General features: G+C 40.3%; 1 protein-coding gene across 2 annotated transcripts in view; it reads right to left on the minus strand.

Moving 5' to 3' along the window:
• Positions 1–19,135, minus strand: part of ASCC3 (activating signal cointegrator 1 complex subunit 3) — a 203,282-nt gene that overhangs the window by 21,677 nt on the left and 162,470 nt on the right. For both annotated transcript variants that reach the window (XM_053381539.1, XM_053381540.1), the window contains one exon: positions 228–452. In XM_053381539.1, the coding sequence (XP_053237514.1) occupies positions 228–452 (225 nt within the window). The remainder of the gene's footprint in view (positions 1–227; positions 453–19,135) is intronic.

The following is a 19,135-nucleotide window of genomic DNA, read 5'->3' on the forward strand; positions in this document are numbered from 1 at the left end:
CTTCTTCTTCTTCTTCTGACATTCCCTGTATAATGGAACCATTAAAGTCTACCTGCCTCACAGGACTGTTGTGAGGATGCACAAAGTAAGAACTGCAAAATACAGAAAAATGCTAGAATGCTGTACTAATGCAATCTCTGTGAACATTCAGGTTCATTCTTGGATCCATATTGTGACAGCTAACAATAGCAAACCAGGCAAGTGATCATAAAAGAGTGCAACTGTACCTGACATATTCTAATTGACTGGTCTAACACCGTCTTGGTATCAGTGACATAATCCGGGCACGGTAACACAGCGTGTTCAAAATGGGCTTGCATCAGAAGATGGGTTTTTGTGTGAGAACTGTCAAAAGAATGCGGATTGACTTCAACGGGGACATGTTTGGCCAGTTCACTGTTCATTTGATCTTCATTATGTCGTACTGGAAGGTCTGCATACTCTTCAGCATCCTTAATAAATAAAAAAAAAGGGGGGGGGGAAGAAAGAGAAAAAATGTTAGTGCGGAAAACATGATGGCTGTGATCTACTGGACTGTGAGTTTGCTTCTACAGATTTTGTTGCTGTTCCTTCCCTTCACAACAGCCATTGTGTCCTTCAATAAGCTGCTCACAAAGGCAGGGATACCCTCTGGATGGCATCTGATGTACTGCAAGAGGCGGCAACTAGAAGCAGACATTGGGCAAGTTCCACATGTGTCCTTAAAGCTCTCCTGCCAGAGGTGGGTGCAGAAGAGGTCTCACTGGGAAGAGCAGTGCTTGGGGTAGAATGGATAGCATTTACAATATTCTACTATTTTTGCATTTACTACCAAAGCTACCAGGTTTTCCACCAGAATGTTCAAGGGAGAGATTTGCAATGGCAAAATCAATACTTTCAAAGGGGAAAGGTCTCTCAACTTTTAATTTCACCAAATGCACAATTAATATGGTCTGGTTTCCCATCATTTCTTGAACTGTAGATCTCTGGGACAAAACGGCTACATTTCTCACAAATCCATAGGAATTAAATGTTTGCCCAGATGAATCCTCCTTCAAGCCCCACCTCCCCAAGAAGCTGTAAATACATTAGCCAAACTTCAGATGTTCCTAAAAGACAACCCACTGTTAATATTCAACAAAACTGTTCACTTCTGATTATAAACAATATCACATGTTGCTACTGCCCAAAGGTAAAAGCATGTTTAGAAAAACTTCAAAATAAAGTTTAGGTTTCTTTAAAAAAAAATCATGCTCTTTAAGCAGGTTTCTTTCTTTTTCGTCATAAAAAGACTGACTGAAGACAACTGCTAACTAATCCTTGATGTCTCTGCCAGATCTCTTGTGAAAACTGTGGTCATTTATTTTCTGAACCTAAAGGTCACCACCATTTTAAGCCCTATTGAATTCTGCATGTTTGCCTCACTCTTATTTAACTTGCACCCTTTTAAAGATATTTTAAAGAATATTTACCAAGGAGATTTCCCCCCTCCCACTCAATACGGCCTAGCAGCTACAATTGGGAGACAGACTGGGCTGGGGGGAGAGGCTGGAGTAGGGGAGGCAGGGTCAGAGGAGTAGCTGCAGCTTAGCTGGTATTTCTGCAAAAAGAAAATAGCTCCCCAGACTCCTTCCCTCCCCCTGCAAATACAACCTGTTTTATTTACTTCCAAAACACTCCTCTTGTTTCAAACAACTTGCCTACTTCATTTCCTGTGTGTGATGGATGATTGTAAGTGAAGTTCATTTTCTTATCTGCATCATGTAAGTAATTAAAGGAAATTGAGAATGGGCACTGAAGCTTTTATACAACTGGGAATGAAGCTGAATGGAGGGCACCAAGGTCAGCACAGTCCATTATATTTTTATGCGAGAGGCCGGTCTGTCTGCCCTGTCCCTGTTTGTTTAGTGTAGGCAGGACAGACTGCTAACTGCAAATCTGTGCTTCTGATTTGCCCAGCTGTCCTTGAATAAAGACATCTCCCACTGCAAATGTTAAATGACAGTGATTGACAACCTGATGATGAACTCTGCTTGTAACCCCCTGCTACTGTTTTCAGATTGCACAAGGAAAGACAGAATAAAGAAACATCCTCCATAATCAAATCAAATAGGCCCGGCTGTTCACTCTGTATTTTCCATTTGGGTTTCCCTTTTCAGTACAAACCTTATCCTAGTCTGCAAATGCCGTGGGTTCAACAATGGCAGTCTAAGCACAAAAATATTTTGTTTCATTAGAGTATTGATTTCAACAAAAAGTTGGCAATAAAACGACTTTCAAAACCCAAGATACTGAAGTTTACAATTTTAGGGGAACAATAGAGAAGAACAACCTTCCTTGTTTTCTCTGATGTTGCTTTGTGTCCTATCATTTAGGACACAAATGAAGTTGAAAGTTGAACAGTTCCAAAAGCTGGAAGCTCTTTGATAACTCCTCTTGGAATAACATACAATTCTCCCATAGTGTCTATATTTTGTCCAGAGGCGGGGGAAGTTAGGCAACTGAAGGTAGATGCCCTGGACACATTTAATACTCAGTTTGCTTCTTCACCACCCTCTTCCCCTTCTTTCTTTGGCAGGCTGAATGGAACCCAAGGGCCATTAATTAAGCAGTCACCAAGTTTACTGTGTGGAAGTTCTAACCTACAGCACCCTGACTACACAATCCATCACCTTTCTATAGATTTCCAAATGTCTGAGGAATGAGTTGACTCACCATGTGCCAGAAGGACATCCCAGTGGCCACACTACATTTTTTAACGTCACCATCATATGTTAATGGGCGTCCAATTCCATCTCTACTATTCACTGCTCAAAAGGCAGTGGTGAGTAGGAAGTAATTCATGATTGTCTACCAGATGTGCTCATCCAAGAATTTTCAGGTTACCCCAAAGTGACTGAGGAGTGATTCTCCTCAGTTTACTCAGTAACTAAATAAGGTCAGTTTGGAATGATCATGAAAGCATGCAAAAGGGGAGGATCAGTGCAGAAAATAATAATTGAAATATAGGTGAGAAGAAGAGCACACTGAAGATGACATAGGCGAAAATGAGGACAGGAATAAAAAAATAAAAATGGGCTTCCAACATCCTAGCTTACAATATTTGCACTTTCATTTTCACTGCTGATAATTGACAGCAAAACCTAGATTAGCACAAACCTTTCTACTAACTGTGGAACCTTAGATGGGGAGTCTATGGTTCTTCAGATATTGCTGGATTACAGCTCCCATAATCACTGACCATTTGCTATGCTGGCTAGGCCTGATGCAAGCTGGAGTCCAACAATACTCCATGAGGCACAGGTTCTCCATCATTCCTTTATTAAAGGTTTCACAAACGCCCTCCAAAGCATCATTTTTTTTCAACCTTCTCCCATTCTGTTACCTGTCAACAGTGCCTTTCTTCCAGAAAAAGAGGTGCTGGTACTGCGTACCCTGAGTACCCCCAGAAAAAAAAGCACAGCCTGTCAATTAAAATGTTTTGTTTACTAAAAGTTAGCACAATTTTTAAAAGACTGATTAAAAGGTACACTGGAACCAGTCAGTAATAAAATTTAAAGGCCTAACCTAAAATCCCTAATACAACTAATTCTAAGTTATGACTTTGCAAACATATTCCTAACCGTGCCTATGTTTAAAACAAACAAAGGCAAATTTATTGATGCATAGTGTGGCACTCAATTGAGTCCCATCAGCAGAAGTGCTGATCAAGGACTTCCTCTTGTGTAAGGGGGCTTTCCCTCCTCTCCCCGCAAATGCCCCTGAAATTGGCCCTGGAGCAGCACAGCGGGGGGTAGGTGGGAAGATGGGAGATTCTCCAAAATACTTGTTCAGATGGAACGATTGCCCTAGTGTGATGTTGAATTCCTTCCATTGTATCTGAAGGACTGAGAACACATGGCTTTCTTTCTTTTATTTAACAGCCTGGAAAAAAAGTCACTGTGAAATTAATTAAATAATAGGTATCACATGTAAGCTCTTATTTATTTCAGTAAGATTATTCTTCTATTCCAGTGATTTAAATAAAACGAAGCATTCAATGTAGATTTATACAGCACACTAGCTCAAAAATATAAAAAGCTAATAGGTAACACATTTCATAGTAGGCTAATGCTGCACTCCTTCGCACGCTTGAATACAATGAGTCTTACCCCCAAGTAAGCATGCTAGAATTACACTGCAGGACTGTAATCCTATGCAGGCTAACTAGGGAATAAGTCCCATTGAACTCAATTATGAGCAAATATGCACTGGATCAGGCTGTGAGTAAGAGATGTGGGATGCCATGATGATGCAGGTGACAAAAGAAAGCCTTATTTATGCTAAAACTTAAGTTCAGCTATGAGAACCGGCAAAGCCTTTAAAGTTAATGAGTTCTAGACTTTTCGGACCAAGCTGATTAATTTGTAACACTGAGGCTTTTAAGCCAAACCAAATTAGTCTCTCACATTCCTGGAGCTTGTTTCCACTACTGAAGGTGCAAAAGTGTCCTCTTTACTAAGAGATTGAAATATTGGCAGATTTCAGCTTTCACTTATGTTTAAATTGGAATTTGAGGTCAAAACTGCCAACAGATGCATGCAGTTTTAGATCTATGTAATTTTAGGATGCAGGTTTCATTTTAAAACTCTACCAGTGCAGAAAGGAAGAGTATGCACATGTCAAAGTAGTGTATTCATGAAAGAAATATCTTGCTGCTAGTGATGTTTAGTGATATCAAATCTACACATTTTTAATGGACCCCCTCTTTTTTAAGGAATGCAAAAGGTCAATTGTATTTAATGACAACTGTGCTGCAGAATCTCATAAATTGTTGCATTTATTTCATTTCATAAAATTTATACACCACTTGATTGTAAAAAAACTCAAAGCAGTTTACAAAAAGATAAAACTGTAAAATGGAGAAAAATTCACAACCATTAAAAATATATACAAAAGTTAAAATACTAAAACATATTTTAAATGACCTCAACTTTCTAAGCATCTGGGTAGACTTGTCTAAACAAGAATGTTTTTAGCAGGTGCTGAAAAGAGTACAGTGAAGGTGCCTGCTTGATCTCAATCGGCAGGGAGTTCCAAAGTGCGGGTGATGCCATACTAAACAACTGAATTCTTACACATGCAGAATGGGTATTATGTGGCACCTGTAGTAGTGGCAACTGCAGTCTTCTGCAGTCCGTAGCAGCTAAGATATCCGACTGAACTGGATTAGCCTTGGAATTTCAAGGTAGCCATGCACTCTTTTTTTGAAGTGAGGCCTCTTATTCTAATTCGTTGCAAAAGAACTGGGACAAACTAGCCATAGGAGTGTATAAACAAGCTACTACTCTGTGAGCACAAGGGAGCCCCAGTAATAAAGCACTGAGAAGATGGTCAGGAGTCAGGCAATTTAAGGACTTAGGTGAGTTCAGCAACAGGGCAAGGAAGGCAGGGAAGTAAACATTCATAAGACTATAGAATATGGATTAGTCCGAAGGCCCAACTTAGTCCAGCATCCTGTTCTCACAGTGCCCAACCAGATGTTTATGGGAAGTCCTCAAACAGTTTAAGTACTCGCTTTGTGAAGAAGTACAGTATCTATTTTTGTACAGTATGTCCTGAATATTTCAGCATTCAGCTTCATTTGATGACCCCAAGTTCTAGCATCTCCCTTTCCACTTTCCCCACGTCATGTGCAAGGTTGCGCATCTCTGTCATGAAGTCCAGCAACATCAGGAAGGTCACAGGTTCAACACCTGATTTATAGAAATGCTATCTGTTCTACATATAGGACCAGGAGTGGATTCTCAATGCATGGATGAAAAGGTGGTGCTAGATAAGGGGTCAAGGTATGTCAGACACTGGGGAATATTTTGGGTCAATAATGACCCCGCTAAAAAGAGAAAGGCTTCACAACAGAGCCAGGCAGCTGAAGTGTATAATCAATAAGGTTTCAGAGCAGCTTTCAAACTCACTTCTAGGGGGAAACCAACAAGAGCTGACTTTGTCACAACTCATCCTCTCAGTGATGATTGTGTGACTGCTTCAAATTCTCAAATTGCAATGGAGATACACTTTGCTGTTTCTTTAGCTGTGATTAATCCAGCATGCACATAACGCCAGTGTTTAATTAAGTAGCTGGGGTACAAAGATGTATCCAAGAGGAAGTTTTAAAATCACAAGTGCCTTGAGGAAAACATACGTACATAACGCCAAATGGCCTACTTTTTTCTGGATGGCCACACTTGGCTCTGACTGTTAATGATGTCAGGCTGTTAATCTCTGCACATTCCACTGACTAAAAGTGTACTAAACATAATCTAACATCCCTTTGTATTCACACAGTCTCATCAACCCCCAGAAATGTTATATTGGTCTGAGACACAGCCAGCCAAACAGCAATTGTTAGAGCACATTTACTAACAGAGTAATCTTAACTCCTCACCACCACCACTGTAGCTCTACAGAGCTGCAGCTGCTGCACAAGGTGGAGACAGGCCAGCTCAGACTTACCCTCAGAATACCTTATTTTGTGGCTTACCACAAGCAAGCCTGACATCTGCTTGCATGTTCAGTGGCTCACAGGGGGACATCTGAGTCTGCAGAAGTTCAGGGAGGGACACCTACACTCAATCCAACCCCCTCCTTCCAATTATCTTAGCATAAAGGTATGTGTGTGGATCAAAATCTAAGGCCTAAAAGGAGATGATTATTGTGGGGAAAGTGTTACATGGTCCTTAGCTGGTATCTTAAAACAGTGGCGTAGCGGGGGGGGTGCGGGGGGGGGCCAGCCGCACCGGGCGCAACATCTGGGGGGTAGGGTTAGGGGGCGCAAATCCACGGGTTAGGGGGCGCAAATTACTTGCCTTGCCCCGGGTGCTGACAACCCACGCTACGCCACTGTCTTAAAATAAAGGAAAAGAAACCAAAGAGGAAAACAAGAAAGGAGAAACCACTGAGAGAAAGCTCAATTCTAATCTGTTGCTCAGTTTTTTGGCACAAAGTAAACTGAGTATGAGCTGCGTACAGGCATGAACCAATTGACATTTTGCATACGATTGCCCCCTAAATGCACACACAGTGCACAATCCACCCAGAAGAAAAGCAAGTGAGAAATGTGTTGTAATAGCTTTTACATGTACGATCTCACTTTTATTATCTCAGAGGAAAGGAAGCAAAACAAGACAGCGCATTTTGGATTTTGCTGTTTTCCACCCTTGTCATCAAACATCTGACAAAAAACTCCCATTTACTAGCAATACTTCATATTACCATCCAATACTTTATCATTCAACTCTTGGACAGCACATTAAGTGCAAGCTTGATTTATAAGCCCATACATATGTGTACTAGCAAACAGATGGAATTAAGTCAGGCACAGATTTATGAGCAGCAAACAAACTTAGCAAAAGGAAATGCCGCTGTTCCAGTGGCACCAAGTAGTACCGCTGGTTAAAATTAGGTCTGTATCAGTTAATTCTTCTGACAACTTTCTATTTAGAGGAGTTTATTTCTAGTCCATAAAAAAAGATTGGCCTTCTGGTTCCAACTTTATATTGCACATGGATGTTGACGTTTTAGAAGCACATAAACAAATTTTTGCTTGTTCTGGCACATATTCAAGCACAGTGAGGACAGCCCTCAAACTGAGGACAGATACGAGTGTGTCATATAAATATGTAAGGGTTTTAAGGGATAAATGTGCATGTCATGTGCTTTCTCTTGCTTTGACTCTATTAAACAATGTGCTGTTTGTACCTTCAGGGAGATTTTAAGGTCTTTGGCACGATCACTCTCGGCAAGCACCAAATCATTTGAGAGCCTGTCTAGGCATCACAAGCTAGGAAAACTCTCAACCGATACTGGTTAAGTCATTAGGTAGGGTGAGGATGTTGCTTCAGGTAGCAGAAGCCCCCCAGGCAGCATGCCCATGGGTGCCCTGTCACCTCTGTCAGCGGTGGTGAAGTGCCACCATTTTGGGCAAGATCACAACCATTTTGGGTGAGATCTCACCTGAAACCAGTGTGATCTTGCCCCAAATCAGTGCCAATGGCTGTGCCGCTTCTCTGCCAGTGGTGGATGCGGCAGGGTGTGTAGCAGAGCCGGTGGCAGCAGAAGGAAGTGGTGGGAGTGGCAGTATTCCCCACCGTTTTGCCCCTGCTCTCTACCCAACACAAGTCTCAGACCTCACATACCCATTTAGCGCCAGGCATAGCATGCAGTACAAACAAAATGGACAATGCATTTATTTTAATGAAGTATTTCCTTGGACCCCTATCTCCAAGTGGCATGTGGTTAGGGGATACCACATTCAAATAAATGCAGTGCAGTTCATTTGTTATTTTATTCCTATGAGAAAGAGAGGCACTGGAGAACCTGATACTTTGAGCTGACTGCCCATAATAGAAGATATGAATAGGCCTTGAAACCCGAGCTCTCTCTTCAGTCATGTTGGGATCATGCCTCACCCAGCAGTGGATGACCGTTAGCCTTTTGCTAGTGGTAAAAGGGATAGCTTTGCTCCAGTTGGCCTTTAAGTTTTTTCTTCTTAAAAAAGCTCAGATGAAATTAATGTTTTAGCAAAGCTGAGCGAAAAGGCAAACTCTTCCAAGGGTTTAAAGAAAACCATAAGTTCCTGTTCTTCTAGATGAAACTGTTTTAAACTGATTTTAACATTGCATTTTTGTATTGCTGAACCTGCCGTGGTACCTTATGGGGGAGAGAAGGTAAGAAAAGTAATGGGTTCTGCTTTGGGGTCACTAGACTAGGTTATGGTTCCCCTTCCAATATTTGGAAATGCGTGCTCCTCCCACCATCTCATGTTGCCCTTATATACATATTGTATTCTGAGAGTCTGGAAACAGGAATGGAAAAGCCACAATCAAATATTTCCCTCTGCCAAGCAGTATTTGCTGGGCTGCAGCACCCTGAAACCAGTCCAAAGGGCATGAAATAAGTTTATGTTTGAGATTCAATCTTTATGTTCCCAAAGTCAATATAAACTGGATCATACAAGTTTACTGTCTAGACAAAAAAGGAAAAAGAAAGAAAGAAAGAAGAAGCAACATTAGTTAGACTAGGACATGTGATCAGAACCAGTCAAGAGACTGAATGTGGGAAGGATCTAAGCTCTAAGAGATGAAAACTGAGAGAATATGTGTCGTTGGAATACTAAGGCTGAAAACAAGGCAGCCGTATAGGAGTTGCTGACAGTAACTCTTTGAAACACATTATATAGTAGCCCAAGTCCTGCCAAGGAGCTGGAAGGGAAGAAATGGAGAGCTCCAGTTCTAGTCTTGTTTTCCTACTCCTTTCTCCACCCTCCCATCCATCATGGAGGGAGGACCTGCCTCAGGCAGAAGACAGGCCAACTTTTAAAAACTTAGTTTGGTTTCCGGCCTTTAGTAGTTTAGTAAGAAAATGACTTCTGTAAGTCAAGCTGCTCCAATTCATTACTTTGAAAAGTACGTGGCTGAAAACAGACTGTGCTATGATCCACTTTTTCTTTTTTTGGATTAAGGAATTACTATTATATGACCATGGCATTTAGGCAACAAGATTCCCTTTCATACATGTAAAATCTTGGTCGCACTAAGACAGATTGTTCCATGCTGTCCCAAACCTACATCTTCTTGTTTTTGTGGAAGTTCTCCCTCACATAAACATATAAATTCATGTTAGATGACACAATTTCTAGCACTGTGCGTAGTGATACTGTGGCACATGCACATGAGGCACCAAACATGGTGCTTATGAGTAGTGTGGCACATTCAGACACCTTTTTGGTTCCCATCAAGGCCCTCTGACTGCCCCATAAGTAGAAGTGTAATTTTGCCTGCTTTTTTTTGGGTGGGAGGGTTCTGAGGACTACCAGTTCTTTTTTAATGAAATGGGTACATTGTAGTACCCCACAATAGTTTCAGAGAAACACAAAGTACTGGAGGCTGCTTTTTAGCTGCATAGTATGCGGCCAGAATTCATCTTCCCATCCTTGCCTGTGTTGCAATTTGTGCCATGCATATAACATGTCACATATTTTAAGCATGTTAAATGCATATTTTAACACCCTGGTCCCATTAACATTAAAAATAACAATAACACGCCACTCATGAGAAGTACATTTGTGCACAGCAAGACATCTCTATGGCTCCTTAAAACCCCCTGAGCGTTTATTTAGTTTCCAACTTTACCTCCTTACCTAACTGTGCAGAGAACTATGGATGGCATCTGTAATTATCAAGGGATCAGGAATCCAAATGACCTTTCCCACTGTGAAAGAGCACAGGAAGGTCAAACTTAGTTAAAAGCAAGGCAGACTGACCAAAAGTTCAGAGTTCTTTTGGGGTGTGAACTTAAATTGCCATGCTGTAATGAGCATTACACCATAGCGAAATTAGAATATCGTACAAATGACATTTAACACTTAGCACAGAATCAACAACAAGATCTGCAATTAGAGCAACCTTTTTCACAAACATTTTATAGATATTAGTTTCACTGCCACAATGAAGCATGTAAAAGAAAAAGCTACACCTGTGGATGTATTTGAACGGAGAGGGAATAATTCCTATCAGAATGAACCTTGAAGGCAGACCAAGAGTAATTTCATGGTAGTTTCTTTTACAACCTCCTGGAAAATCTCTGCAAAACTTTTATGTGATAATTTCGTTAATTCCTCACATAAAATTAAACTCTTCCTCAAGCTCCTACAAACCACTGCATTAAATGTAAGGTTCTGAAGTGATATCAGCATAAGGCATAAAGTCTTCATAAGACTAGGATACAATCTGATTCCTATGCCACAATAATCCCCCCCCCCCATTTTTTAGTATCTTTTTGATGTTAAGAATGCAAAGGACTGTAAGCATCTGAAGAAAGGTTTCTGGCTAAGTATCAACAAAACTGCTATTATCCATGATAGCTAAATGGAATCTCTGTTAATATACTTTTCTGAGTACCAGATGCGATGGACAAGCAATATGAAAATCTAGAGTATTCATAAAAAATCTCAACATGGGGGAAAACATAGACATGAATCTTTATCACCCTACGTCAGTCTTCCCCAGATGTTTGGGACTCCATCTTCAATCCATCCCCAGCTAGCATGACTAATGAAAGTCCAAAACATCTGCCGGGCACCAAGTTGGGGAAGGCTATGTATTTGAGCAGCAGACCACACTTTTCATTGGAAAACATGAACGCAATGCCATGGCGCAGAAAAGATCTCGAGAACCTTGTCAATATTTTATTCCAAACAACTTTCAATATTATATTATACATTGATAAAGTGTCCAAGGACACTTAAAAAGAATGTCTAGGTTTTATGGTTTAAGCTGACTTGTCAGGAGAAAAAGAAGTTTTAACTTACTGCAGTTCCATTAGAATGTCTGCCCATGTTTTTAAGATTAATAGACTGTTTTGGCACAGTTTGTATGAACTGATGACAGTAATAAAGCAGTACCAGCAGATTTGCTTAGCAGCTGCCCAGAAGGAAATAATCGGTCAACTTTTTGTTTCAGGCTTTGAACTAAATACCGAAAGTTAGAGGGAAGCAGACTAGAGCATATGCCTTGGTAAAGTGAAGAACTCAACTTATTTGGCCTCTGTATGGTGCCAGATATACGTTTCAAAGTATTCAGATGCAGGCTGGGAACATCACAACTCCCAACATCGTAAATTGGCGTGATATACAGTGCACTTCTTAGTTTCCCACAATTGCTATGATGCTAAACATACTCATTCCAATGAATTTTACTTCAACAGAAACATATCCAGGACAGCACTGTCTACTGAAAAATTATTTTAGAGCTATGAGTCTCATGAAGATAAGGTTTTTCAGGGTTGACACACAAACATATAGTTACATCATTCCAGCAATTTTTTTATTTTTTATTTACTGAGGACTGGTAAAAACAAAACCTAAACATGGGCAATTATCTTCATTGTTAAGGATATTTTAACAGCAGTTATGGGAGCCTTTGTTCTCCAGAACTTGTTGCACTACAATTCTCATTATTATTCTCATTATTATTGACCAAGCAGGCTGTGGCTGATGCGAATTGAAGTGCAACAAAATCTAGATAATGTCAGGTTCCCTAGCCCTGTTTTACAGTCTCTATTGCCTGTAGGTAGGTGTTGTTGTTTTTTTAAACAAACTTATTTTTAAAGACAAAATCCTGAAACTAGAAGTGAAAAATAGGTTTGTTGGAATCCTGTACTCAGGGAATGCCTGTGTAAATAGGTACTAGCACAACATCTCTCAGTTGCTGCCTGATCTTTGCTAGCACAACAGCACCCAACAGGTCTCTGTCCTTTTATCGACTTTGTCTTGGCTCCTGTTTGCCACAGTTCCTACTTCCTCACCTCATTTTCTGGCTGCTCAAACCTGAACTGAGGAACTGAATTTGGACAGTCATTCAGTCAGTTCCCATTCTGAGCACTGCTGGGTCTGGGAGTCTGAGGCCCCTGGTGTTCCTTAGGGGAATCTTGCTCAGGAGTGCTGTCTCCAGGGGGTCCAGGTGACTCTGGGCAGTTAGGATCCAGTTCATTCAGGCTTGGTGTTGGGGCCTGTGTCTGCATTTACCACTCCAAAGACTTGTGCTACTTGTCTTCCTGATCAAGCTAATACCTCCCTCTCCATATGGGTCCTGGATGCTAGTCAGGGTTATTAGATAAACCAAGGATAGCAAAAACTTATTTTAACTACCAAATTTCACAAAACCACACCAGTTTAAAATCAGCCAGTAACTTGGCCCATTGTTTTGGTGAGTATAAAGCAAGCTACCAGGCAATATTAGCAAGTGGCTTTCATCCAAAGCAATGTTAAACTTTTAAGGAGAAAATAAAGGTAAAGATAAAGGGACCCCTGACCATTAGGTCCAGTCATGACTGACTCTGGGGTTGTGGCACTCATCTCGCTTTATTGGCCAGCATGACTAAGCAGGTTCTGGCGAACCAGAGCAGCGCACGGAAACGCTGTTTCCTTCCCGCCGGAGCAATACCTATTTATCTACTTGCACTTTGACGTGCTTTCGAACTGCTAGGTTGGCAGGAGCAGGGACCGAGCAGTGGGAGCACACCCCGTCACGGGGATTCGAACTGCGACCTTCTGATCAGCAAGTCCTAGGCTCTGTAAATAAAGAATGAATCTCTATTTCATTAGCTTGGTTTAGGTGTTTTGAGCTACTAGGAGTACAGTATGTTCCCACTGAGCCATATCCTCTAAAATAATGGGGTTACATGCTACTTTTTGGGGGGGAGGGAGGGAGGGGGATAACCTGGAACTTGGCAGTTTTGTAAAAGGGCTGGCAATACTGACATTTGATAAGACCTGTAAGCTCTATATTTCTACTCAGCTAACATTTCTATTTGCCACTTGTAAAAAGAAAAAAATCTAACTATTAAGACAAGATCTGCCAAGAATAATAGAGGAAGATAACTGAAGAGAGCTACTTTTGCTGTGATTCAAACTTGCAAGAACTTCTATTAAAAACAACAAAGAAAAAACAAGAGATTTTCAGTACCAGATGTCTGGGAAGATCCCATTTGGATTTGAGCTACTTAAATTTGCAATCATGTATTTATACATCTAACAGAGCTTCTGTTTCTCCTAGAATCTGAAAATTAACTAGCTTTGTAGCATCTTCCTTGATCTGCCACCCGTGCCCTGAGGATTAGAGACTCCACCTGAGCTTGTTTTACAAGCATAAGAGAAAAAATTAATCTCTGCTGGCAGCGATCCCACTGGGATACTGATGAATAATGATATCCCTCTCTTGCTGCCCTCTCAGTCCACTAGAAAAGCCACTCTAACCCAGCAACGTGGAAAATGCTGAAACCATTCCAGCTGTGGATTAGCAGGCAGTCAAGCATCCATCTGCTCTGTGCAAAGCGAGAGAAGGCAAGCATGCATTCTTATGGCTCACACAGCGTTCACGACTAACATCTTTTAGAACCAGTTAGATAAATATTAAAAGAATCTTTTAATGAAGACTTACAAGTGCTTAATCTATTTTCTATAGAATCATACCATTTCCAACACGATTGCTCTGGGGTACTCTACATTTATTTATTTAACAAAATGTATACACTGCTTGAGTGCAAGAAAATCTCTAAGCAGTTTACAAAAATATAAAATAAAACATTAGAATTTTCAGTAAGAAACAGTTAAAAGCAAGTATATAAAAGCATTCAAAAGACTGATAAAACACATGTAACTTCTACATGTCTGGACATACCTGCCAAAACAAAAATGTCACAAGCGGATGCTGATTTATATAGCCTTATCTATCATACAAAAGCCGGAAACCCTTCTCCAAGTCGTGAATTGGGCAGTTCATTTAAGCTATGAAATATAGTGAAAGCAACACAGAAGGAATTAAGTTGATGGCATTGAAAATTAATCAAATTTTATCTTATTTGTAGAAGGGGTAATGCCAGGCAAACTGCTTGGGATCAAATTCTCACAAAAATCAATGGGAGTAACTTACAAATAAACACGTCTAAGGCACAAGGCAGTCTTGTATAGTTACATGGAAAATGGACCATACTCCTTTTTTTTTTTAAACCAACATGCTTCACTAACATGTGTCACAAGATGGGTAAAGTGACAAATCCAGCAAGCTCTTTTAGAATTTTAGACTAGCTTTGTAAGTTACAGCAAGGCCAGAATAACATTCTATTATAAAAGCAATTAAGTTATAGCCTATTTCTATTAACAATGCATTTTAGTTTTAGAAAACATACTGTGCTAAAGGTTACATTTAATTAAGTTACCAGTAATGGTAGACAATAGTGGTGGTGGTGAGATCTGGAATGAGATTCAACTAAATTGTCACGTACATAGAACCAGCTCTTCTCCTGCAATGGAACTTTCCATCTCTTGTCTTCCTCCATGTCCCCAGCACCCCCCTAAATCTGCTCAGTGGGTTTAGAGGATCCACAGGGGAGAAGAGGGGGAATTTCATTGCACAAGTGAATCTGTGCATACACACCCTACTTAGCACTATGATGATTTCTACCAACAGGCATTAATATCACTTCTAGACCTCCATTATAAGAAACAGAGAAACAGATGGGTCATACTTTTCACCATAAAACTCTTACATCTTACTTTATCTCAATATTCTTTTACCTTTCTTTTTAAATCAGCTAGTTTAAAGAGAAGTGAAATTAGACCATGGCAAAAGAACGATAAACATTTGTTTACCCTGAATTAAAAATGAGCATAGAAAGGTGATGTATATTCTTTGTTTCCTAAATGTCAGGGTTTTGTGCTTTTGAACTTGGTTCCTCTCTCTATCCCTCTCACCACCCCCGAATTCTGTGCTGCATGAAAAATACGATATGCCACATTCAGTCAGCAATGAGTGGTGGGCATTGTCATCTTGATTTACCTACTGATTGTGCTTTGCTGGGAAGGCAGAGAACACCAGGTGTTTTTAGTTTAAAGTTAGCTTTAGAAGTAAAAGGGAGAAAAAAGCAATGATGGAATTACTTGTGTCTGGGGAGACACTCAGAATTAAGGTCATGGGACTATGGAATGCATGCACTGAAAAATACACAATGCCACCATATTCTGGAAAGATGACTTTAGCTTGGAAAACTGCCCCATTTACTCAGATTATGGAAAACCAAAACAAATGTATTTATGTGTGAGCACTACTGTAAACACATTTCAAAACCTGAGCTACAAATCAGTAAAAGCTATAGTACTTAGATTTAAGCAGAATTCAAAAGTTCCAGAATATTTCAATATTAGTTATACATTTAAGTCAATAGAAGACGCACCATACTCTTTGTGAGTTATGTGGCTGCAATGGCATAGAGTAGTTATGCCTGATACAGTTTCAGTCATAGGTGCTGGCTCCAGGGCACTGAGGCTCTTTGGGCTCCCTCAGTCTTTGTTTTTGACGCTCACATTGTTGAGGTCAAAAGCGGAGCCTGGTGCAGAGCAACACTAGGATGTCGCATTGGGCCCCCTCAATGGACTTTGGAAGATGGGACCTTTAGTTTCAGTTGACAAATAGTAATGCAGATAGAGATGTGGTTGATACCCATCTTCATCTCCCCAAACCATCAGAATCAGGTGAGGCAGTACAAGTGCTTGGACCATGTTCTGAAAGCAGTAATGGGCTGGAAGAGGGCCAATAAACTGAAGGCGAATCTTCAATAATATCTAGGTGCTATTGGGAGATGGTTACTATGTCTGGAAATTGGGGAAACAGCCTATCCTATATAGAGACTGAACAGTTTTTTAGTTGGGGGGGGGGTATTCCTTGATCCAATCCATCTCTGGAGGTTAGATGGGTTCAGTGGAATGGGGTGCCTATGCCCAGGTCTTACGGGTATGCCAGAGGATGTCAGAGCACTGGTTTTGCAGGTGAAAATGGATAAATGCCCAATTAACCTCATGATTATATTACTGCAATGAGCATCTGAAGACAACCCAGAGCTGCAGCTAGTGTAGAATGTGACCACCTGAGTTGTGAGTGGTGTATCTAATTGGAACGATAAAACACCAATTCTGCATGAACTGCATTAGCTGCCAATATGCCACCAGGCCCAATTCAAGCTTTTGATGCTAACATTAAAATCCCTGAAAGGCTTGGGCCCCAAATATGTGAAGGAGCAGCTCTCACTGTATTCTGCCAGCCTGGGCTTTAAGTTCTACTGGGGCAATGAGATGCTGCTACTGTAAATAGATAACAGAGTCCAAGTAATCAACAACTTATAGCTTGCTGAAAGTTCCAGGATCAGTGTGCCTGGTCAGTTCCATGAAGCCAGTGCCCTTCTTTGCTTAAGATACTGCTAAATACAGTTAAAATAACAGACAACATCAGGGAGCTATTAAGAAATATGCAGCTTAGCTTGAGAGACTGGGTGTGTGCATGTGTTAGTGCTTTCCAGGGGAAACACAAAGATCAATGCCTCTAATTTCTCCCCAGCCTCTCTTATCTCCTTATGCCTTAAGTTACCATCATTAAAGAAAGGTATGGGAGAAGAGGGAGGCTCAGCTCCCCACCCACTCCATGTGGGTAAGCTAGATTGATCTAACATGGGTAGATATATTTCTCCTGCCCAAGTGAGCCCTCAGCATGCAGGGCTATCAGCATTCTGTGATGTGTGTGTTGCTAATAGGATATAGATAATCCTTTACAAGTTGTTTTCAGTTTTGAAAGCTACAAAATAGAAAGACCATTCACTCTATCTGAAAGTTAAAGCATTTTAGAAAAGAATTACTCTAACGTATTCAAGATAAATAAAAACCTTACAAATAGATTGTGAACTACACAACTGTTACTGCACCCATGTTTTGCAATGTTGACATGCCTTTTTTCACTGTGGCCCACATTTTTCGCTGCCAGCATCATTAAGAGATTCTTCAAATTACTTTTTAAATATTCATCTCCCCAAGGACTTTCACTTGCATCTAATTAGAGTACTTGCCCCATGCCATGTAATTCCCTGTTGCCAAAACTGTTAAATGCTCCAATAAGTAAGTGAGAAGGGCATCAATGGAGCAAGGCAGATGCAATGCCACTGGTTAACAATAGAGGTGTGAAGTGACTCCCTTAATTATAAAGCTCATTAATGCATGGTGTTTAGAGAGAGAGAAAAACACAGCTTGGTGATAATTCTGTTAAAGTGCCTTCAACACAGCAAACAATTGCAATTATAACTTCCAATTTGTACCTTTGGTAAAAAAAAAGCTGGGAGAGTAGCTTATTTAATAATTATGAAAACCAACATAAAAATGATAAAAAAATACTAAACTTTAGGTTGAAAGATAAACCATTACCACAAAAAAACTTCACTCAACTTCCAGAAAAGCTAGGATAATAGTTTACCTAACAATTATATAAACAATCATATAAAAATAATTATAAAAGGTCTTTAAGTTGAAATTATTACCACAAACCACTTAGAAGCCATTTTGGCATCTAAGCAATATAAATGTATTGTTGTTGTAGAATGATACTTCACTCAATGCCATTATACCTTTTAGGTTAACATTTATAGTAACTTGAATATTCAACATATATGTGAGATTTAGTCTTACTCATTTTGGAATGGTAAATGGACAATTCACAAGAACAGTAAGTGTGAGGGGCCAGTTTGAATGATGAAGCATGACAAACATGATACAATTTCTCCAAAAAGCCAGTGTTTGAATACAACCACTGTGTGTACCCACTAGATGAGGGGTTTCAGGATGCAGCAAAATGAAAAATGTATTTCACTACAATCCTGAAAATTCTTGTCCAGTGCACAGAAACCTAAATCAGAACAACTTACTGAACAATCTTTCAAAAAACTTGAACTTCTTCAATGGGAAGGAAAACATTATTTCTTCATGTATAACAGCTGTTAATTCATTTATAGCAATTGTGGCAATCTATGTTTGATGAAAAGGAATCCTGATTGATTGTTGGGCAGACTTTAAACCAGGTTAGCCACAGGCTATTTCATTTTTTATGGCTTTTACCAATATATTTCACTTAGGTTTGGTCCACAAGTTTTGGCTGGACTTAGTAGTCAGCCTTTATTTCATCAAATCATAGAACCGTAGAGTCCCATGAATCTTGACTCCCTTTTCTATGGTATCTCTATGGGATCTCCACAGTAGTTCCTTAAACTTTTTGAAACCAGCCTCCTTAAAGTCCAGAGTGCATGTCTTTCCCTTGCCTCTGTATCATGAAACCCAGGATGACATGAATATTTCCCCCCAAGTTTCCCAGTACTTCCATGGATCAGTTCCTCCTTACATTCTTGGCAGAATGTTCCCGATATCTGTTGAGTCCCAACTGATATCAGGGAAACTGAAGTCTCCCCTGACCACAATATCTTTCTTTTTTGAATGTCTGGTAATCTCGTCTAGGAAGGCATCCTCCAAGTCTTCAGTCTGGCTTGAAGGTCTACAGCGGTGCTCACAGTAAAGTCACTCCTGTTTCCTTCTTCTCAATTTCTATCCATTTACTTTCTATCTGCCTTCCTTGCTCCAGGTCATGGATCTCTTCACAAGTGTACACATCCTTCCTCCTCCTTCTTTTCTGTTTGGTCTATTCCTCTTGAACAGCTTATACACCTTAGTTTCTACATTCCAGTCATGAGTCTCATGGGGCTTCCAAGCTTGAAAATATCCATTCTCTCCCTGCTTGCAAAGCAGGATCCACAC

Source organism: Podarcis raffonei, chromosome 3, assembly GCF_027172205.1.
Source record: "Podarcis raffonei isolate rPodRaf1 chromosome 3, rPodRaf1.pri, whole genome shotgun sequence".
NCBI classification, from domain to species: domain Eukaryota; kingdom Metazoa; phylum Chordata; class Lepidosauria; order Squamata; family Lacertidae; genus Podarcis; species Podarcis raffonei.